The sequence below is a fragment of the Peromyscus maniculatus genome, chromosome 21, assembly GCF_049852395.1.
Source record: "Peromyscus maniculatus bairdii isolate BWxNUB_F1_BW_parent chromosome 21, HU_Pman_BW_mat_3.1, whole genome shotgun sequence".
Lineage (NCBI taxonomy): Eukaryota > Metazoa > Chordata > Mammalia > Rodentia > Cricetidae > Peromyscus > Peromyscus maniculatus.
The window spans coordinates 2,048,958-2,065,764 of NC_134872.1; the positions used below are offsets into that span (position 1 = coordinate 2,048,958).

The following is a 16,807-nucleotide window of genomic DNA, read 5'->3' on the forward strand; positions in this document are numbered from 1 at the left end:
CTGGAAATAAAGACAGGGTTTGCGCCCCTGGTGGCGGAAATGACGTTGTGTGGGGCGTGTCCGGTCCCGCACAATGGGCCATGGAGTTCCCGTTCGATGTGGATGCGCTGTTCCCGGAGCGGATCACCGTGCTGGACCAGCACCTGCGGCCTCCGGCCCGCCGACCCGGAACCACAACGCCGGCCCGGTGACATTTCAAACCCGCCCCGTAGCCCTTCTGTCCCGGTTCCTCGCCAAATCTGGTTAAGGCACCACGCCCCCTTCTCGATGACTACTGGCCATTCTTGCGTTCACAGCCTGGTTTTTGGTGGCCTTTGACCCTGGATCTACCTGGGTTAATCGGCCTGCATCCTTAGCCTTTCATCCCTTGGCCCAATGTGACCTCAACTAGAGACTGGGTGACCCGCCTTTCCTAGTGCCCCACAGTAACCTTAGCGTGGGAGCTGTGAAGCCGAAGTTCGGGGTCTGGAGCGGTGAGGTGGGAGATGAAGTGTTCCAAGCAAAGGCAGAGACCCCATGGAAGAGCCGGGGTGGGAGCGAGCAGGCTGCCAGGAGTAACCTGGGACGCTGTAACCCCAGCAAGTGTCTGACCGACCCCTCTCTCTGCAGTGTGGATCTGCAGCAGCAAATCATGACTATTGTAGACGAGCTGGGCAAGGCCTCTGCCAAGGTACGGGGCACCTCTCGGACCGGTAAAGGTAAAGCGGGGTGGCAGGTAAGGGCCCGTACAAAGTCTGTCTTCACCTCTGCAGGCCCAGCACCTTCCCGCACCCATCACCAGTGCTTGCAGAATGCAGAGTAACCGCCATGTTGTTTATATACTAAAGGACACTTCAGCCCGATCGTGAGTTCTGTTCTTCCATCCGAATCAAACCCTTGCTTATCCTTAGCTGTCCTCCTTTCTTTCACTGTCTCTCCCAGACAGTTGCCACTGGTTCATGATTTTCCCCACCCCACAGGGCAGGGAAAGGAGCCATTATTGGTTTCCTCAAAGTTGGATACAAGAAGCTCTTTGTACTGGTGAGTGTTGCTGCAGACTGGGCGTTTGTAAGCTTTGGTGCCGGAGAAGAAACGTGGAGGAGGATGGGGTGGGGTGGGTAACGAAGATGCCTGGCGCCTAAAAAGTTGTGTTGTTCTCGACCTTGTAGGATGACCGCGAAGCTCACAATGAAGTAGAACCACTTTGCATTCTGGATTTCTACATCCACGAGTCGGTGCAGCGGCACGGCCACGGACGGGAGCTCTTCCAGTATATGTTACAGGTACCACCCCGTCTTTATGGGTTAGTCATCGCGGAGCTGAAAGGTTCCGCACCCTGCGACTCCCAGAGGCTCTGCTGCCGGCCCCACAGTGGTCCATTTCCTTCATGTTCCCTTGCCAGGCTCCCAATTTCCTGCTAGCATGCTCCACCACCACCCCCTGCCCCCAAGTCTCCCATTTCCTACAGAAAGAGCGAGTTGAACCACACCAGCTGGCCATTGATCGACCGTCACCAAAGCTGCTGAAGTTCCTGAACAAGCACTACAACCTGGAGACCACAGTCCCGCAGGTTAGAGGCTCCGCACACGGGCAGCACCTCATCTCCCTGGGCAATCCCAGTAGATTGACTGATCCTTCTACGGTGCTGGGGATCAGAGCTAGGGCCTTGGGCATGCTATACATGTGCCCTGCCATTGAATTACATCTCTACTCCCCTTTTTTAAAAATTTACATTTATTTTCTTACTGTGCATTCCAGTTCATGTGTGGAGATGAAAGATGTAAGAATCAGTTTGGACCTTCCGCCACATGGGTTCTGAGAACTGAACATCTGATCAGTCCTACCTTGGGTTGTTTTGTTGTTGTTTTAGACATTTCATTTTATGTGTATGAATGTTTCGCCCACGTGTGTATATGTGCACCATGTTCATGCCTGAACAAACAGGTCAGAAGAGGGTGTCAGACCACTGGAACTAGACTTAGAGATGGTTGTGAGCCACCATGTGCTGGGGGTTGAACCTCAGTCCTTTGCAAGAGCAGCATGCACTCTGAACTGCTGAGCTGGCTCTTCAGCCTCTAATTTCTTTTAATATTTTCAAATAAAGTCTCACTGGGTCACTCTGGCTATCCTGGAACTCACCTTGTAGCCCAGGCCGGCCTGAAGCACACAGAGATCCCCCTGCCTCTGCCTCCAGAGTGCTGGGATTAGAGGGATGTGCCTACACCTCAGCTACTTTCTTTTTATTTTATGAGAACTTCCTACATGAGCTCTGTATCTACAGCACTGCCGCCTTCCAACTTCTTTATTATTGTTACATGTACATACGTATGTACATAGATGTGCATATATATAAAATCTACTGAGTCCTTGTAGCTTTGCTTATATGTACATGTGTCCAGGGCGCCACTTTTTTCTTTTTTGGAAACAGGGTCTAAGGCTGGCCTTGAACTCATGGTGATTCTCTTCTCTCTACCTCCTGAGTTATGGAATGACAGGTATACCTTGATGACCAGCTGTTTTGTTTTTGAAGGAGACTTGCTGTATAGCCTGCACACCTCAAATGGATGATCCTCCTGCCTCAGCTTTCCAAGAGCTAGCATTATGTCACAATGTCTAGTGTGATTTATTTTACAACTAAATCTTTCTCTTCTTACACTATTACATGTTCCAGAAATGTTCATCCTGTCTTCTTTTCTTTTTTGGTTTTTTGTTTTTGTTGTTGTTGTTTGTTTGTTTGAGCTGGGGTCTCACTGTGTAGCTGTGGCTGTCCTAGAACTCACTGTGTAAACCAGGCTGGCTTCAAACTCATAGCAATCCACCTGCCTCTGCCCAGAGTGCTGGGATTAAAGGCATGTACCACTATGTGATGCTTTTTTGTTGTTTTGAGAGACTTTTTGTTGAGAGAGTCTCATGGTGTAGTGTTGGCCAACCTGGAACTCACAGAAATCCGCCTGCCTCTGCCTCCACCACGGTCAGTCTTAGGGGATTTCTGCTGGCCTGTTTTTAGACAGGATCTTATTCTGTAACTGAAACTCCCAGTGTAGCCCAGGATGGCTTTACACTCACAGTAATTCTGCCTCGGACTCCTAACTGCCAGATTACCATGCCTACTTGTTATTTTTATTCTTTTCTAAAAATTATCCGTTCTTTGTTTACATGTATGTGTATGTGAGTGTTCCTACATGAGAATATGTGTACAGTGAGTACATTCCATGGAGGCCAGAGGTGTGAGAACCTAACCTGGGTCCTCTGCAAGAGGAGTAAGGGTTCTAAGTCTCTGAGCCACGTCATAGTTATCCTTCATCAGGGGTCCTTCCTTTCTTTCTGTTGTTGGTTTTTTGAGACAGGGTCTCTCTGTGTAGCTTTGACTGTCCTGGAGCTGTCTATATAAATCACGCTGTGAACCATAAAGATCATCCTGCCTCTACTTCCAGAGTTCTCCACCACACCTGGACATAGGTCGTTTACTGTACTTCATTTTCATCCCCAAACACAGGCAGCTCATTTCCACCTTGTTCTCACTCCACCTGGTTCTCACAAAGGGTGTTTCTCATTGGTCAATTTATGGAAGATCCAGAATAATAGACATCTCAGTCCTCAGGGGGTTTGGTGGATCATGGGAGGGTGACTTTGTTTGTGAGTATAGACACATTACTAATGCATTCAACAAACATTTACTGTGTGTCTGATACTGTTGTGGGCACTAGGAATATGTAACCAAACCAAAGAATCTGCTTTCTTTCTTTCTTTTTTTTTTTTTTTTAATTTATTTATATATTATGTATGCAGCAGGCCAGAAGAGGGCACCAGATCTCATTACAGATGGTTGTGAGCCACCATGTGGTTGCTGGGAATTGAATCCAGGGCCTCTGGAAGAGCAGTCAGTGCTCTTAACCTCTGAGCCATCTCTCCAGCCCAAGAATCTGCTTTCTAAATGTGGAACCAGACAAACATAATGTATTCTAGGGCCAGGCAAGGTGGTGCATCCCTTCAGTCCCAGCACTGGGGAGGCAGAGGCAGGCAGGTCTCTCAGTTCAAAGCCAGCCTGATCTGAATGTTGAGTTCCAGGACTTCCTAGAAAGACCCTGTTTAAACAGCAACAAAAGCCAAAAGCATTCTTTACTGTAGTTAAGGGTGTTCTGAGAAAATGAAACCAGTGTTGGTGGGGGAGGGGCTTCACAGGTACAAGTGAGATACTGGAGGAAGCTGTCACTGAGAGGCTAGTCCATTTGTGCAAAAGCATGAAGCAAGTGTGTGGCGGTGCAGTGTCCAGCGTGAGATGATGGCCAGTACAGAGGTCATGCAGTGAGACCCGCCCAGCTACGTGGGACAGAAGGAGTGCAGGAGGTAGAGCCGAGGGAAAGGAGGGGACACTGAGGGCCACACAAGTCACTGTAAAGGCTTTGGTTTTTACCTGAGTGAAAAACACAATCACAGCTGGGCGGTGGTGGCGCACGCCTTTAATCCCAGCCCTCAGGAGGCAGCAGCAGGAGGATCTCTGTGAGTTTGAGGGTATCCTGGTCTACAGAGTGAATTCCAGGACGGAAGGAGGTACAGAGTGAGAACACCTTTAAAAAAAAAGTAAGAACAGTGGAAGGGGCACATTCTTCACAACGGACACTTGCTGCTTACTGTGGACAAGTGGAGCAGTTAGCTTGTAATGCCAGCAGATGTTCTGTATTAGCAGACGCCATGTGAGCTCTCTGTTAAGATGTGTATGTATGTTTGAGTACTGCATGTATGTTTGTGTACCATGCGCATGCAGTATCTGCAGAGGTGGAAATAGGGAGTTGGATCCCCTGGAATTACAGGTGTTTGTGAGCTGCCACGTGGATGCTGGGAATGCAAGGGACCCAGAAGAGCAGTATCTCCCAGCCCCTTGATTTACTTTGCATCTGTGCTATGATAATAACTCTGCTTGTGGAGATTCATTTTTCCAAGCACCATTTGTTAAAGGAACATTTGTTCAATCTCTGTTGAAAGATCTTGGCATCTTGGTTGAAAATCAGTTGACCGTGGACACCTAAGTTTATCTGTGGACCTTTGATTCTGTTCTGTTGATTGACATCTGTCCTAGGCCACTTTCACACTGTATATTCATGTGTTTTTAGCTCTTGGATCCTTCTATCACACTGCTTTGATTTCTGTGGTTCAATAGTAAGTTCTGAAAACAGGAAGTGTTTTGTCCTCTTGACTGTAGACCAGCTGACCACCTCTCCCTCTGCTGGGAGAAAAGCCATGTGGCACCACTGCCTAGCTAGATTTATTTTATTATGTGTATGAATATTTTGCCTGCATGAATATATGTGCAGTATGGGTGTGCTTAGTATCCATGGAGGAGGTCAGAAAGGGTGTTGGATCCCCTGGGACTGGAGTTACAGATAGTTGTAAGCTGCCATGTTGGATGCTGGGAAATAAGTCTTATGCAAGAGCAGCCAGTGCTCTTAAGCACTGAACCATCTCTCTAGCCCCTAGTTATCGTTTCTTGGGGCAGGGTCTCTTGTAACCCAGGCTGGCCCCCAGCTCTCTGTCTAGTTGAGGATAACCTTGAACTCGGTCCTCCTACCTTTCTTTTCCAAGTGCTGGGGTGACAGGCATGTGGCACTGTACCTAATGTATGTGGTGCTGAGGCTTGAACCCAGGGCTTCATGGATGGTAGGTAAGCACTCTACTAGCTGAGCTACATCCATGCCCACCCGTGTGGTCTTTCTGGCAAGGGTTCTGTACCCACTGTGTGCTGAGATTGAGTGGACAACGTGCCTTGTTTACTTCTTCTTCCAGGTGAACAACTTTGTGATCTTTGAAGGCTTCTTTGCCCATCAGCATCGTAAGTTTCCTTACCTTGTGTTGGTGTAGTAGTTGGGAAGAGGGAAAGGAAAGAGGTGGGCCCCTGGTCCCACTGGCCCCCACTGAGGGCCACCACCTCTTCCTTCCTCACAGGGCCCCCAGCTCCCTCTCTGAGGGCAACTCGACACTCTCGTGCTTCGGAGGTCGATCCCACGCCTGCTGGTAAATCCTGCGTGGGTGGACTGGGTGGAATTAAAGGGCCGTGACGTCTGGTTTCTCCAGAGGTTCTGAAGTGTGCAGTGCTATCCACTGGCACTTCAGAACACCCAAAAGCCACCCACATGTCCAGCAGTCCCCTGTTTGCCGTGCCCTGCGGGGAGCTAGTGCTTTGTATAGCGGGGAAGAACTCGGATCCTGCTCATGCTGGAGCACGTGCTCTAACCACACTGTTCACGGCCGGCCGAGGTGCACCTGGCCCTGCCCCCAGCAAGGGTTCTCTTTAAGCCCCTTCAGAGCTTGGCTGGCCACTGATGTCAGCACAGCCTCTTGACTAGGTCAGCTCCCTCAAAACAGGCCAAAATCAGATTACTCTGTAAATTCTTCAGGCTCTGTCAGCCAGGGAGCGACAGGCAAGTGAGCCCAACAGTCCTTGATTTCTCTTCATGGCATAGAGATGTGAACAGTGCAAGGTTTAAATGCTCTCAATTTATAACATTTCTACCTGGCATGGTGATACATGCCTTTGATCCCAGCATTCAGGAGGCCAAGGCAGGTAGTGCTATATGAGTTTGGAGCTAGCCTAGTCTACATGGCAAGGTCTAGGCTAGCCAGAGCTACATATGAGATCCTGCCTTAAAAGAAAAATATTTTTTCAAAAATAATTAAACCTGGCTGGGCATGGTAGCGCATGCCTTTAATCCCAGCACTCGAGAGACAGAGGCAGGTGAACCTCTGTGAATTTGAGGCCAGCCTGGTCTACAAAGTTCCAGGACAGCCAGGGCATACAGAGAAACCCTGTCTTTAAAAAAATAATAAAATAAATAAATAAAATAAATAAACCTATTTGTAGTAAAACTCACAGGCTGCCTCCTGCCTCCCCTGCTCCCTCCCGAGTACATCCTCAGGGAGAGGGCACAGTCCTCACCAGTAGTGTGCTGCATGGCACAGAATGTCCTTCCTGGGATAGCCTTGTGGTTAGTTACCCCTTGATCTAGAAATAGAAAAGGAGTAACAGTGGCCCAAAGAAGAGCTCATTGTGCCAGGCGGTGGTGGCGCATGCCTTCAATCCCAGACTCCGGAGGCAGAGCCAGGCTGATCTCTTTGAGTTCAAGGCCAGCCTGAGCTACAGAATGAGTTCCAGGAAAGGCGCAAAGCTACACAGAGAAACCCTGTCTCGAAAAACCAAAAAAAAAAAAAGAAGAGCTCATTGCTCTTTATTAGTGTCAGCCCAGGCTTCCAGAGGCCCATCACGTCCATGACCTATGGTAGTTTCGGAGGCTACCGTCTAACAGGCAGTGAGGTCTTGCTGCTATCTGGGATGGATGCAGATCCACAGAGGGCTGATTGAAACCCTCCATCAGGTTTGTGATACAAAACCTAAGAAAGGGAGGTAACCCACCCTTGCCCCTTGCCACACAGTAATTTCCACTTGCTGAAACCCTTTTGCAGATGCCCACAATTTTTTCTCTTTATTGGGGGGATAAAGGGGTTGAGACAGGATCTCTCTGTGTTTCTCTGACTGTCTTGGAACTTGTTATGTAGACCAGGGTGGTCTTGAACTCAAAGCCTGTCCTGCTTCTGCCTCCTGAGTTCTGGGATTAAGGCATGCACCACCATGCCTGGCTCCTTGTTTGAGACAGGGTCTCACTCTGTAACTCCGGCTGTCCTGAAACTTGACATGTCTGTCAGGCCTGCCTCTACCTTTCCAATGCAGGGACTAAAGGCATGTGCCACCACATTCTGTTATTATCTTAAAACCTAATAAAACCTCAGTCTTTCCATGCTTTTTTGTACAGGAAGGAGAGGTTCTGTACCTCCTCTCTACTCCCCTCCCCAGAACAATTCCCAATTAACCAAGGGCTTTGTCCATCTCATCTAGAGGGACCCAGGGTCCTCACTGGCCCAGCTGGGACTATTCCACTGCCCCAGAACCCCAGGGGGGCCTGACAACACCCATGGACAGTAAGAGCTCGCCTCCCCTTGGCCACCCTTCCCTGTATCTCCCAGGCCCTGGTCTCCCCTGGATCTTTCTCCTGAACTCTGTGTCTGGCCTACTCCTTCTGGCTCTCCCGGAAAGTGCTCCAGCGTTCCTCCCCGGACTCCCTTTGGTGTGCTGGCTTTGCCAGGCACGGCTGCTGGCTTCTATCCTGGCATTCCCAGGAGGAGCTGTGGCGTCAGGGAGCAGAAGTTTGGGACTGTGGGGAAGTGGCAGGGAGGAGGGGTGGAAGGTGCATCTCCTAAAACTTCCTGTGTCCCTGTTACCACCAGCTCCAGCACGGAAGCTGCCACCAAAAAGGGCAGAGGGAGACATCAAGCCATACTCCTCCAGTGACAGAGAATGTAAGGGGGTGGGGGGAGGGGTGGGGGTGGGGTTAGGGGAGGGTAGCTGGGCCGAGGACTCAGAAGAGGGTGGCCAAGCCCTGAGAACCAGATGGGGAGGCTGGCTAGGCATAAGGACCTGGGGAAGAATGGTTAAGGGAAGGTAGCCGGGTGCCAGTAAGAAAAGGCTACAGCTGCTTTCTCTGCCTAACCTTGGTCATTGTGACTCTGCTCTCCCTCTTCCCCCAGTCCTGAAGGTGGCTGTGGAGCCTCCTTGGCCCCTGAACAGGGCCCCTCGCCGCGCCACCCCTCCAGCTCACCCACCACCACGCTCTAGCAGCCTGGGAAACTCTCCAGATCGGGGTCCCCTCCGACCCTTTGTGCCAGAGCAAGAGCTGCTCCGCTCCCTGCGTCTCTGCCCCCCGCACCCCACTGCCCGCCTTCTGCTGGCCTCCGACCCTGGGGGCAGCCCAGCCCAGCGCAGACGCACCAGGTAATAGGGCTTGCAAATTTGGGAGCCTCGGGATGTCTAGAAGTTAGGAATGGTGAAGGATGAGGGGAATCCCCCAGAAATGTGGAACAGTGAAATCTTCACCAAAAACACTAGTTTCTGCAGCATTGGTCTGGAAAAAGAGTGAAGGATCTGAGGTGCTTTGTACGGAGCCATGGACCAGAGTTAATGAGGTCATCAAAAGAGTAGGAAGACAGAATCCATTGGGTGGGGGCTTTGAGCCTTTCAAAACTGGGGGAATCTTGTTTTAACATTTGCCAGGGATAGGCATGTGTCTTACAGACTGGGAACCACTGGGTTCCAAGGCCAAGGGCCTCTGTGCCAAGAGCTTTATGTCTCCTCTTAGCGTCTTCTTCACCTCTGACATCTCTGTTTTTCTCTCTCCCTGCCTTCCCTCTCCCCTCCGCCTGTCCATAACATCCCTCCACAGCTCCCTTCCCCGCTCTGAGGAGAGTCGATACTGACAGACTGACAGCTGCCCCTTGCCCTCCTCCTTCCCCACCTGCAGCTCACTCTTCCATTGAGATTTTTTTCTTCCCCTTTCTTGAACAGCTGGGTTGCCAGGGTTCTAAATAGCCTAACTCTTTGTAGCTTTTCTTACCACAGAAGACACCCCACACTCCCAACATGTGCTCTGAACACTCTCCCACAGACAGCCCATTCTGTTCCCAGAACTCTTGGGCTAAATGGCTCCTGCTGACTCCCTAGAGAAGCACATTCTCTGCTTGTGGTCAGACTCCAGACCACTGGAGAAGGTCCAAGGGCCTCTTCCGCCAGGGAAACCTTTAAAGAGTGTCCTGTCAGTGGATAATTCCCTCCACAGTGCCCACTGGTAGCTCTAATCCTGCATCCTGCTGCCAAACAAACCTGTCCGTTAGTCTGCTGATGCCAGCCTGTGAGCAAGCTCTGCTTCAGAGCAGTCCAGGCTGCTGGGACAAGGACTCCTTGGCTTCCCAGCAGGGTCCTCCCAACATTGCCAAACTTGTACTTTCCGACGTGTAGATGTGTCACATGTTGCTTTGGGGTCTCTTGGGGGACCCACAGACACCGCCACTTTCCTCAGATGATCTGAGTCTGTCTCTTGGCAGTAGAGACAGTGGTCCCAGCAAACGCCCCAGGACCACGTAGCTGTGTCTCTGAAGATAAGCCCGGTCCATTAGATCCTGGACACCCCCAACCTCCCTGCCTCCCCATAGACAGACTTGTGAGATTGTCTTGGGATGAGATGGGGCCATCCTTCTGCTGCCCTTACTCCTTTCCCTCCATAGGAAGATTCTCCTTCCCTGCCTCCATGCCCAGGGTACAGAAAGACCCTTCCTCTCCCCGCCCCCGAACATGTGGTAGATCAGGTGCCCCACTGTGTTCCTCAAGTCCTTGGGAGCAGGACCTCCCTCCCTCCCTCCCTCGTTCCTCCTCCCTCTCAGTGGTGTCTCAATAAAGTGTGGATTCTTCTGTTTTCTAAATTGACATTTTCAACGAAGAACAGCTTAAGGTGTCAGCTTCATTTGTGCGTCAGTATTTTCCTGGGGTCTCCTCTCCTCTCCACTCTGAGATCTGCAGCAGAGCTCAGAGTCCCCCGCCCCCCTTTTGAGGGTCTGCCCCTCCCCATCTCTGTTGCTGGTTCTATCCTAGAGTTGCAGTGACTCTGTGGACCTCTCAGTCCACTTGGGAGCTAACTTTAGGTCCCTCCCCAGCGACTGCTGCCTCCTTCCCCTGGCCAGCCCTGGACAGTGTTAAGATTTCCTGGGATCTTGGGATTCATTAACCTCAGGACTGTTTCATGTCTGCCCCACTAATCCCTCAGTGCTCTCCCAAGTCCTACCTACTAACCGTCCCCACAGGGTACCAGGCATGATGGCACATGCCTTTAATCCCAGCTCTTAGGAGGCAGAGGCAGGTAGATCTTGATAAGAGTTTGAATCGAGCCTGATCTACATAGCACGTTCCAGTCCAGCCAAGCTACATAGTGAAACCCTGCCTCAATAATAATAATAATAGTTCAACAGAGTCTGTCATCCTCCTGAAAAGACAGCCCGTTCCTCCTAAATTTGGCCTTGCTACTCTGGTCTGAGATCTTATATTTAAGGTAACTATGTTTTCAAATATCAGGGCACATGGTCCAAGAAGCTCCTTTTTTTGCATGATATGAGTGTTTTTTGTTTGTTTTTGGTTTTTCGAGACAGGGTTACTCTGTGTAGCTTTGCGCCTTTCCTGGAACTCAGTCTGTAGCCCAGGCTGGCCTTGAACTCACAGAGATCTGCCTGGCTCTGCCTCCCGAGTGCTGGGATTAAAGGCGTGTGCCACCACGGCCCAGCTGCGTGAGTGTTTTTATGACATAATTGGATCACATCACACACCACACCACCCCGTTGGGATAAAGCAACGCAGCGGGGATACTTTAAAAATCGTGAGGTATACAATGAGCCCTCCCCTACCTTTGCTGGGAAAAGCTTAGACAGGAACCCTTGGGTGACAGCGGCCCTCTGTCCTTGCTCTCATGCTGTTCCTCCTCTCTCCTCTGACCCCTCCACGCCATCTTTCATCCTGAGCCTCTTCCCATCATCTCCCATTTCTTCTACAGGGTGACTCCCCGGGGGCTGGCAGCCCAAAGCTGCCACTACAGCCGCCATGGGGGAATCAGTACCTCATCCCTGGGCACAGGTAAGTGGTCACTCTTTCTATTCTTCAATCAAGTGGGCCACACACATACTACTGCAGTCTCCCCAGATGCCTGGTATTTCCACAGGCAACCAAGAACGGAAGCAGGGGGAACAGGAAGCAGAGGATAGGTGAGGTCTGCACCTCCCCTAACAGCCGCCCGCACCTCTGACACTGCCTAACATTGTTCTCACATGCTTCCTGCTAACACAGCCTTCTTCCTCGTGGGTTGAGCTCTGGTGCCTCCCTCTGCCGTGCTCTGCGGGCTGAAGTTTGTGCAGTGTTAACTGTCCCGGTCTTGTTCCCCAACAGGTGTTCTCCTCATTGACATGGCACCTAGGGCCTTGAAGAATCTAATAGGAATTCCTGTGGGCAGCTCTAACCCGCTCTCCGTCTCCCTGCCCCCCAGGTTGTCCAGTGAGGATCAGGTCTTGTTAACCTTTGGGTCTGGGGAGGAACCCTCGAGTACAGTTGCTCCCACGGTCCAGAATCGATCAGCTCAGTCCTGGCCGGTGGGTGGGGACGTCCTCAACGCCAGGTTTATCCGAAACCTGCAGGAACGCCGCAGCACCCGGCCTTGGTGACCACAGCCTCCTCCACTCTTTCCAAGTCCGTATTACTTCTCCTTCACCACAGGACACGGCCAAAGCTCAGCCCTCATAATGGATGCATTCATTCATTCATTCAACAGGCCTATCAAGCTTCAGATCGTTTGTATCTTATTTTTAACGAGAGCAATAAAAGTATTTATTTTTTATCACTATACTCATTGAAAGAAAGTGACTGGTCATTACTTAATTCACCCACCCCCATTCTCATTAAACCACATTCAGCTCGACCTTCACTGAAGACTTTGCTAGGCCTGGCCAGGGGCTGCGCAGGCGCTGCTCGGCCCGCCAGGCGCAGGCGCACACCCGCGCAGCGGCACCGCGGCGGCGGCGGCGGCGGCGGCGGCGGGCCCACACTGCGCAGGCGCACGGCGTCTCCGTTTCCCTCCCTCGGCCCCGGCCCCCCTCCCTCCTCTCCCTTCACGAAGCCGGCCCCGGGGCGCGCTGCCCAGTGAGGAGACGGGACGCGGGAGGGAGGCGCCCTCTCACCCCAGAACACCATGTACCGCCCGAGCCGGGGGGCCGCCCGGCGCCTCGGGCCCTGCCTGCGCGCCTACCAGGCTCGACCCCAGGTGAGGCGGCGGCGGCGGCGGCGGGGGGCGGGCGGAGACCCTCCTCGGAGCCGGGCGAGGGGCGGGGCGGCGCAGGCGCAGTGGCCCCGCAGCCCCTTCCCATGCCGGCGCGGCGCGCGTTAGGGGCGCGGGGTTGGCGTAGGCTGCCGGGGTCCGGGGGCCCGGGGCACCGGCGTCCCCGGTGAGGTGCAGCTGCGCGCCCCAGCCTCCGCCGTTACCTGCGCCCGGAGGTGATTTGAAGGGCAGGGCGGGGAGGCCGGAACTGCGGGCCTGCGCTGCACCTGCAGAGCGCTCCAGGCTGCAAGGCTGCCCGCGGACCGGTCCCGGCTCCGGGGTGCGGGCCGCCGCACTGCCACGCCCCCGGCGGGAAGGCTCCTGGAGGGCAAGGCCAGGCACCCGGGTCCCACGGCCCTGGGAGCCAAGGGACTCGGAATCAGCCCTGACCCAGGCTGACCTGCCATCCCTGCAGTAACTGTTAGTGACCGGAGGAGTTCACGCTTCAGCAGTCGGACGGCGTTATGTCGTTCAGTGGGGCCCAGAATGATAATAGTTTCCATTTATGTGCTACTTTATGGATGCTGGCGTTTAATCTACCTTCATCACCCTGTATAGCCCTCATTATGGGTCCCGGAGGCCTAACTGTTCTCCATTTACAGGAAACTGGGGCGTAGGGAAAAAGTCCTGAGGTTCCAATAGAGTCGGAACTCAAAATTCATACCTTTTCACCTGTATGTCCTTTGCCCTGCACAACTCTGTTTCAGAATCAGGAACTTGTTACAGGTCACATCACTTCATCCACCATGCAGTAAACCGGTTCTTCAATTGTTCATAAAACATATTCTTACAGTTCTTGGAGTCAGAGATGTAAAACTGGCTCCGATTCGTGAGGGGCTGTAAATGTCAAGGTGCTTTTCCTAAGGTTGGGGAAGGTGTCACTGGTACTGTTCTCCCAACACCCTTTCCTCGTGTCTGGAGACAGCGGTGACTCCACCCCTCCTTCCTCTGGTTCTCTCTTCTGCCAGAGGAGCAGGTAGCATTTGAACCTTGTTAACAGCCCCGCTGGGATGAAGCGTTAGACAGCTGATGTTTTGTTTGGCTGGCCTGGAACTCAGTGGGCAGTCCTGCCTCTCTTGCCTCCCTAGTACCACCATGCCTAGCCTAGACACCTGACTTTTTTCTTTCTGTTCTCTCTCTAGGACCAGCTTTCTCCTCGGACTCTGCCGTTCCCACCCACCTGGCCCCACTCCACCCCACCCACTTCTCCATCTTTTCCTCTTCTCTGGTCTCTCACACCCCCACATCCTCCTCCCACCCACCCTCTTCCTCAGGCTCTCCCGCCACCTGTCTCTCAGGTCCAGGCTCTCAACTCTTTGTGGGTGGCTCTTCCTCTAGGAAAGCGGGAGGAGGGACCAGGACCTGAGCTGCACAATGGTTGTCTGGATGGGCTTAGGAGCCTTTTTGAGGGACCCCCTTGCCCCTATCCTGGGGCTTTGATACCTTTCCAAGCTCCTGGAGCTTCCCACCCCTCCCCTGCCACCCCATCAAGAGATCAGAGTATGGAGGAGCACCTGGCTGTCATGTATGAGAGACTGAGGCAGGAGGTAAGCAAGTGTAGTGGGGAAGACTATGGAGACAAGCTAGTCAACTGAATCTTGGCAGCATGAGGCAGGCCTAGAGCTGTGTGTGAAGTGTCTCCCTAGGGAATGGATGTCCCTCTGAATGAAGGACAGTTAAATTGGAGATGACCTTTCAGTTATGGGTGGGAGTGGAAGTTAGACGACCCTAAAAATAGGTAACTGAGAAAGAAGCCGAACCGGTGACAGGAGGTTGAGGGAAGAGGGTTCTGAGTTCAAGGCCAGGTTTGGCTACACACCTTGGCTCAGAAATAAAGTACATAGATCCCGAAATGGATCTTTCCTTCCCACTGAGCTGATGCCGTCTTCTTTACCCAGCTTCCTACCCTCTTCCTTCGCTCCCATGACTACACTCTGTATTCAATGGATGTGGAATTCATCAATGAGATCCTGAACATCCGTACCAAGTGAGAGGTGGGGAGGGAGGGAGAGGAGGACCCGGTGCTGAGCCTTGTCTCAGAGGTTCTAGGCTACCCCTGGCGACCATTCCCTGCTCCTTCAGCAGAAGCTGGCTTGGCTTTCTAGTCCTGCAGTCCTGATGTACCCTCCCTTTGACTCTCACAGGGGCCGGACATGGTACGTTATGTCCCTGACCCTCTGCCGCTTCCTGGCGTGGAACTATTTTGCACAGTTTCAGTTGGAGGTTCTGCAGCTGACCCGCCACCCTGAGAACTGGACCCTGCAAGCCCGCTGGCGTCTAGTAGGTCTGCCCATACATATGCTCTTCCTGCGTTTCTACAGGCGTGATAAAGAGGAGCTTTACCGGTAAGAGGGGCAGGAGCGACAGTGGCTTCCCTAATATTGCTGCTGTCTTGGAAGTTGGGGATCTTGTCTCCCAGCAGCCCTTGACTTATCCTGATTTGGCTGTAGATTTCCTGAGGGTAGAGATTTTATTTTATTGGTTTTCTGTTTTTGTTTTCTGAGACAAGGCTTCCCTATACAATCCTGGCTGTCCTGGAACTCACTCATGTGGACCAAGCTGGCCTTGAACTCAGATCTGCCTGCCTCTGCCTCCTAAGTGCTGGGATTAAAGGCGTATCCACCGCCCAGCTTAATTTATTTTTTTAAATTTTTAAAAAATTTATTTTTGTGTGTTTGTGTGCATGTGGTAGTACACATCATAGCATGTAAGTGAAGGTTCATAAGACAGTGTGTGAGAATCAGGTCTCTCCGGTAGGAGAGGCAGAGGCAATTGGATCTCTGAGTTTGAGGCCATCCTGGTCTACAAAGCAAGTTTCAGGACAGCCAGAGCTGTTACACAGAGAAGCTCTATCTCAAAAAACAAAACAAACAAAAAAGAAAAAAATAAATAAATCCCTGCCCAGCCATGGTAACAAACACTTTTAATCCCAGCACTAGGGAGGTAGAGACAAGTGGATCTCTGAGTTTGAGGCCAGCCTGGTCTCCAAGCGAGTTCCAGGACAAGCAGTCTTGAAAGAAAAAAAAAAATCCCCAAATTTCAGTTTCCTTCCTGTGCTACTTGGACCTGACAAGTGATAAGTACTTAGTTACTGAGCAAAATATTCCTGCTTCCTGGAGGACCAGGAATTAAAGGCCAAATGAATAAAAATACTGCATCCTAAATTTAGTTTTACCACCCTAGGTGAAGTACATGGTTAAGTTTCTGGCTGGTACATCCCCCCAAATTATTAAGCTTGGCCTCTACCATTTACTTCAGCATTTAAATGAATGAGTGAGATGTTTCAGGGGTGAGTAAAGGTGCTTGCCTCCAGGCCTGACAGCCGTAGTTCAATGCCTGGTAACCACACGGTGGGGGAGAGGACCAGCTGCCCAGTTGTCTTCTGCTGTGGCACATGCACTCACCACCCCCACACACTAAACAACTAGTGGGCCACCGAGTTGGCAGCACAGTAGAATGATCTCAGGTCTTCTGTAGAAGGCACTCTGATTTAACTGCTCTGAGTCCAACCTGAGCACTAGGAGTCTTGAGTTCCTAGGTGGCTGGGCACAGTGGGGTGTCTGGGATCCCTGGGATGCCTCACCTCCCTCATAAGCTGCTCCCCTCTCCAGGACCTTCGATGCCTATTCCACCTTCTACCTGAATTCCAGTGGCCTCATTTGTCGCCATCACCTGGACAAGGTGGGTGTTGGGACTGGGTGGGGTGGGGTGAAGGGTAGAACATGTCTGTTCCTCCCCTGCCTCCATTAACTTATTAACTTGTCTCTGCAGCTGACGCCTTCACACTCACCTCCAACGCCTGTGAAAAAGCTGCTAGTGGGAGCTCTGGTGGCCCTGGGGCTGTCAGAGCCAGAGCCCAACTTGCACATGTGTTCCAAGGCCTGACCCACACTTCAGTGAGGGCATCACTGAAGACTTTGCTACGCACAAGAGGAGGTGAAGGTGGACAGGAATGTCCAGAGCCGGCCACCTCCCTCCGCTCTCCTTCCTTCTTCCCATCTCATGCTGTGAAAAGCTGCTGTGTAATTTAATTTGTAAATAATAAAGTTTAAGCAACAAGGAGGTAGAGTTTCATGTCACTTTCTCTGGGTCCCCAAGTT

The 16,807-nt window shown here is 51.9% G+C and overlaps 2 protein-coding genes across 17 annotated transcripts; both read left to right on the forward strand.

The window, feature by feature from the left end:
• The first annotated feature begins 32 nt into the window (after positions 1-32).
• On the forward strand, positions 33-12,238 carry Atat1 (alpha tubulin acetyltransferase 1). 16 transcript variants are annotated; one of them, XM_042265588.2, is made up of 13 exons: positions 33-187; positions 610-670; positions 753-844; positions 960-1,020; positions 1,149-1,262; positions 1,382-1,549; positions 5,761-5,806; positions 5,920-5,988; positions 8,254-8,325; positions 8,554-8,797; positions 11,397-11,476; positions 11,562-11,604; positions 11,883-12,238. In XM_042265588.2, exons 1-13 carry the CDS (start codon positions 81-83, stop codon positions 12,055-12,057), a joined length of 1,332 nt encoding a protein of 443 aa, XP_042121522.1. In that variant the 5' UTR covers positions 33-80; the 3' UTR covers positions 12,058-12,238. The 16 variants fall into 16 exon arrangements, with proteins under 16 accessions (XP_042121522.1, XP_006997351.1, XP_042121524.1 ...); XM_006997289.4 differs by having other exon boundaries at positions 1,448-1,549; XM_042265590.2 differs by having other exon boundaries at positions 11,786-11,953.
• Positions 12,239-12,434: 196 nt separating this feature from the next.
• On the forward strand, positions 12,435-16,769 carry C21H6orf136 (chromosome 21 C6orf136 homolog). The gene is made up of 6 exons (XM_076558133.1): positions 12,435-12,653; positions 13,850-14,254; positions 14,606-14,694; positions 14,852-15,052; positions 16,319-16,388; positions 16,479-16,769. Exons 1-6 carry the CDS (start codon positions 12,582-12,584, stop codon positions 16,590-16,592), a joined length of 951 nt encoding a protein of 316 aa, XP_076414248.1. The 5' UTR covers positions 12,435-12,581; the 3' UTR covers positions 16,593-16,769.
• Positions 16,770-16,807: the final 38 nt, after the last annotated feature.

What these genes read in the sequence shown, in the direction of transcription:
- Atat1 (XM_042265588.2), top strand. Translation starts at nt 81, where the DNA reads ATGGAGTTCCCGTTCGATGTGGATGCGCTGTTCCCGGAGCGGATCACC. An exon ending in TCTTCCAGTATATGTTACAG is followed by an intron (nt 1,263 to 1,381) that starts GTACCACCCCGT and finishes TTCCCTTGCCAG; the next exon opens with GCTCCCAATTTCCTGCTAGC. An exon ending in TACCTCATCCCTGGGCACAG is followed by an intron (nt 11,477 to 11,561) that starts GTAAGTGGTCAC and finishes GTATTTCCACAG; the next exon opens with GCAACCAAGAACGGAAGCAG.
- C21H6orf136 (XM_076558133.1), top strand. Translation starts at nt 12,582, where the DNA reads ATGTACCGCCCGAGCCGGGGGGCCGCCCGGCGCCTCGGGCCCTGCCTG. An exon ending in ATCCTGAACATCCGTACCAA is followed by an intron (nt 14,695 to 14,851) that starts GTGAGAGGTGGG and finishes TGACTCTCACAG; the next exon opens with GGGCCGGACATGGTACGTTA. An exon ending in GTCGCCATCACCTGGACAAG is followed by an intron (nt 16,389 to 16,478) that starts GTGGGTGTTGGG and finishes TTGTCTCTGCAG; the next exon opens with CTGACGCCTTCACACTCACC.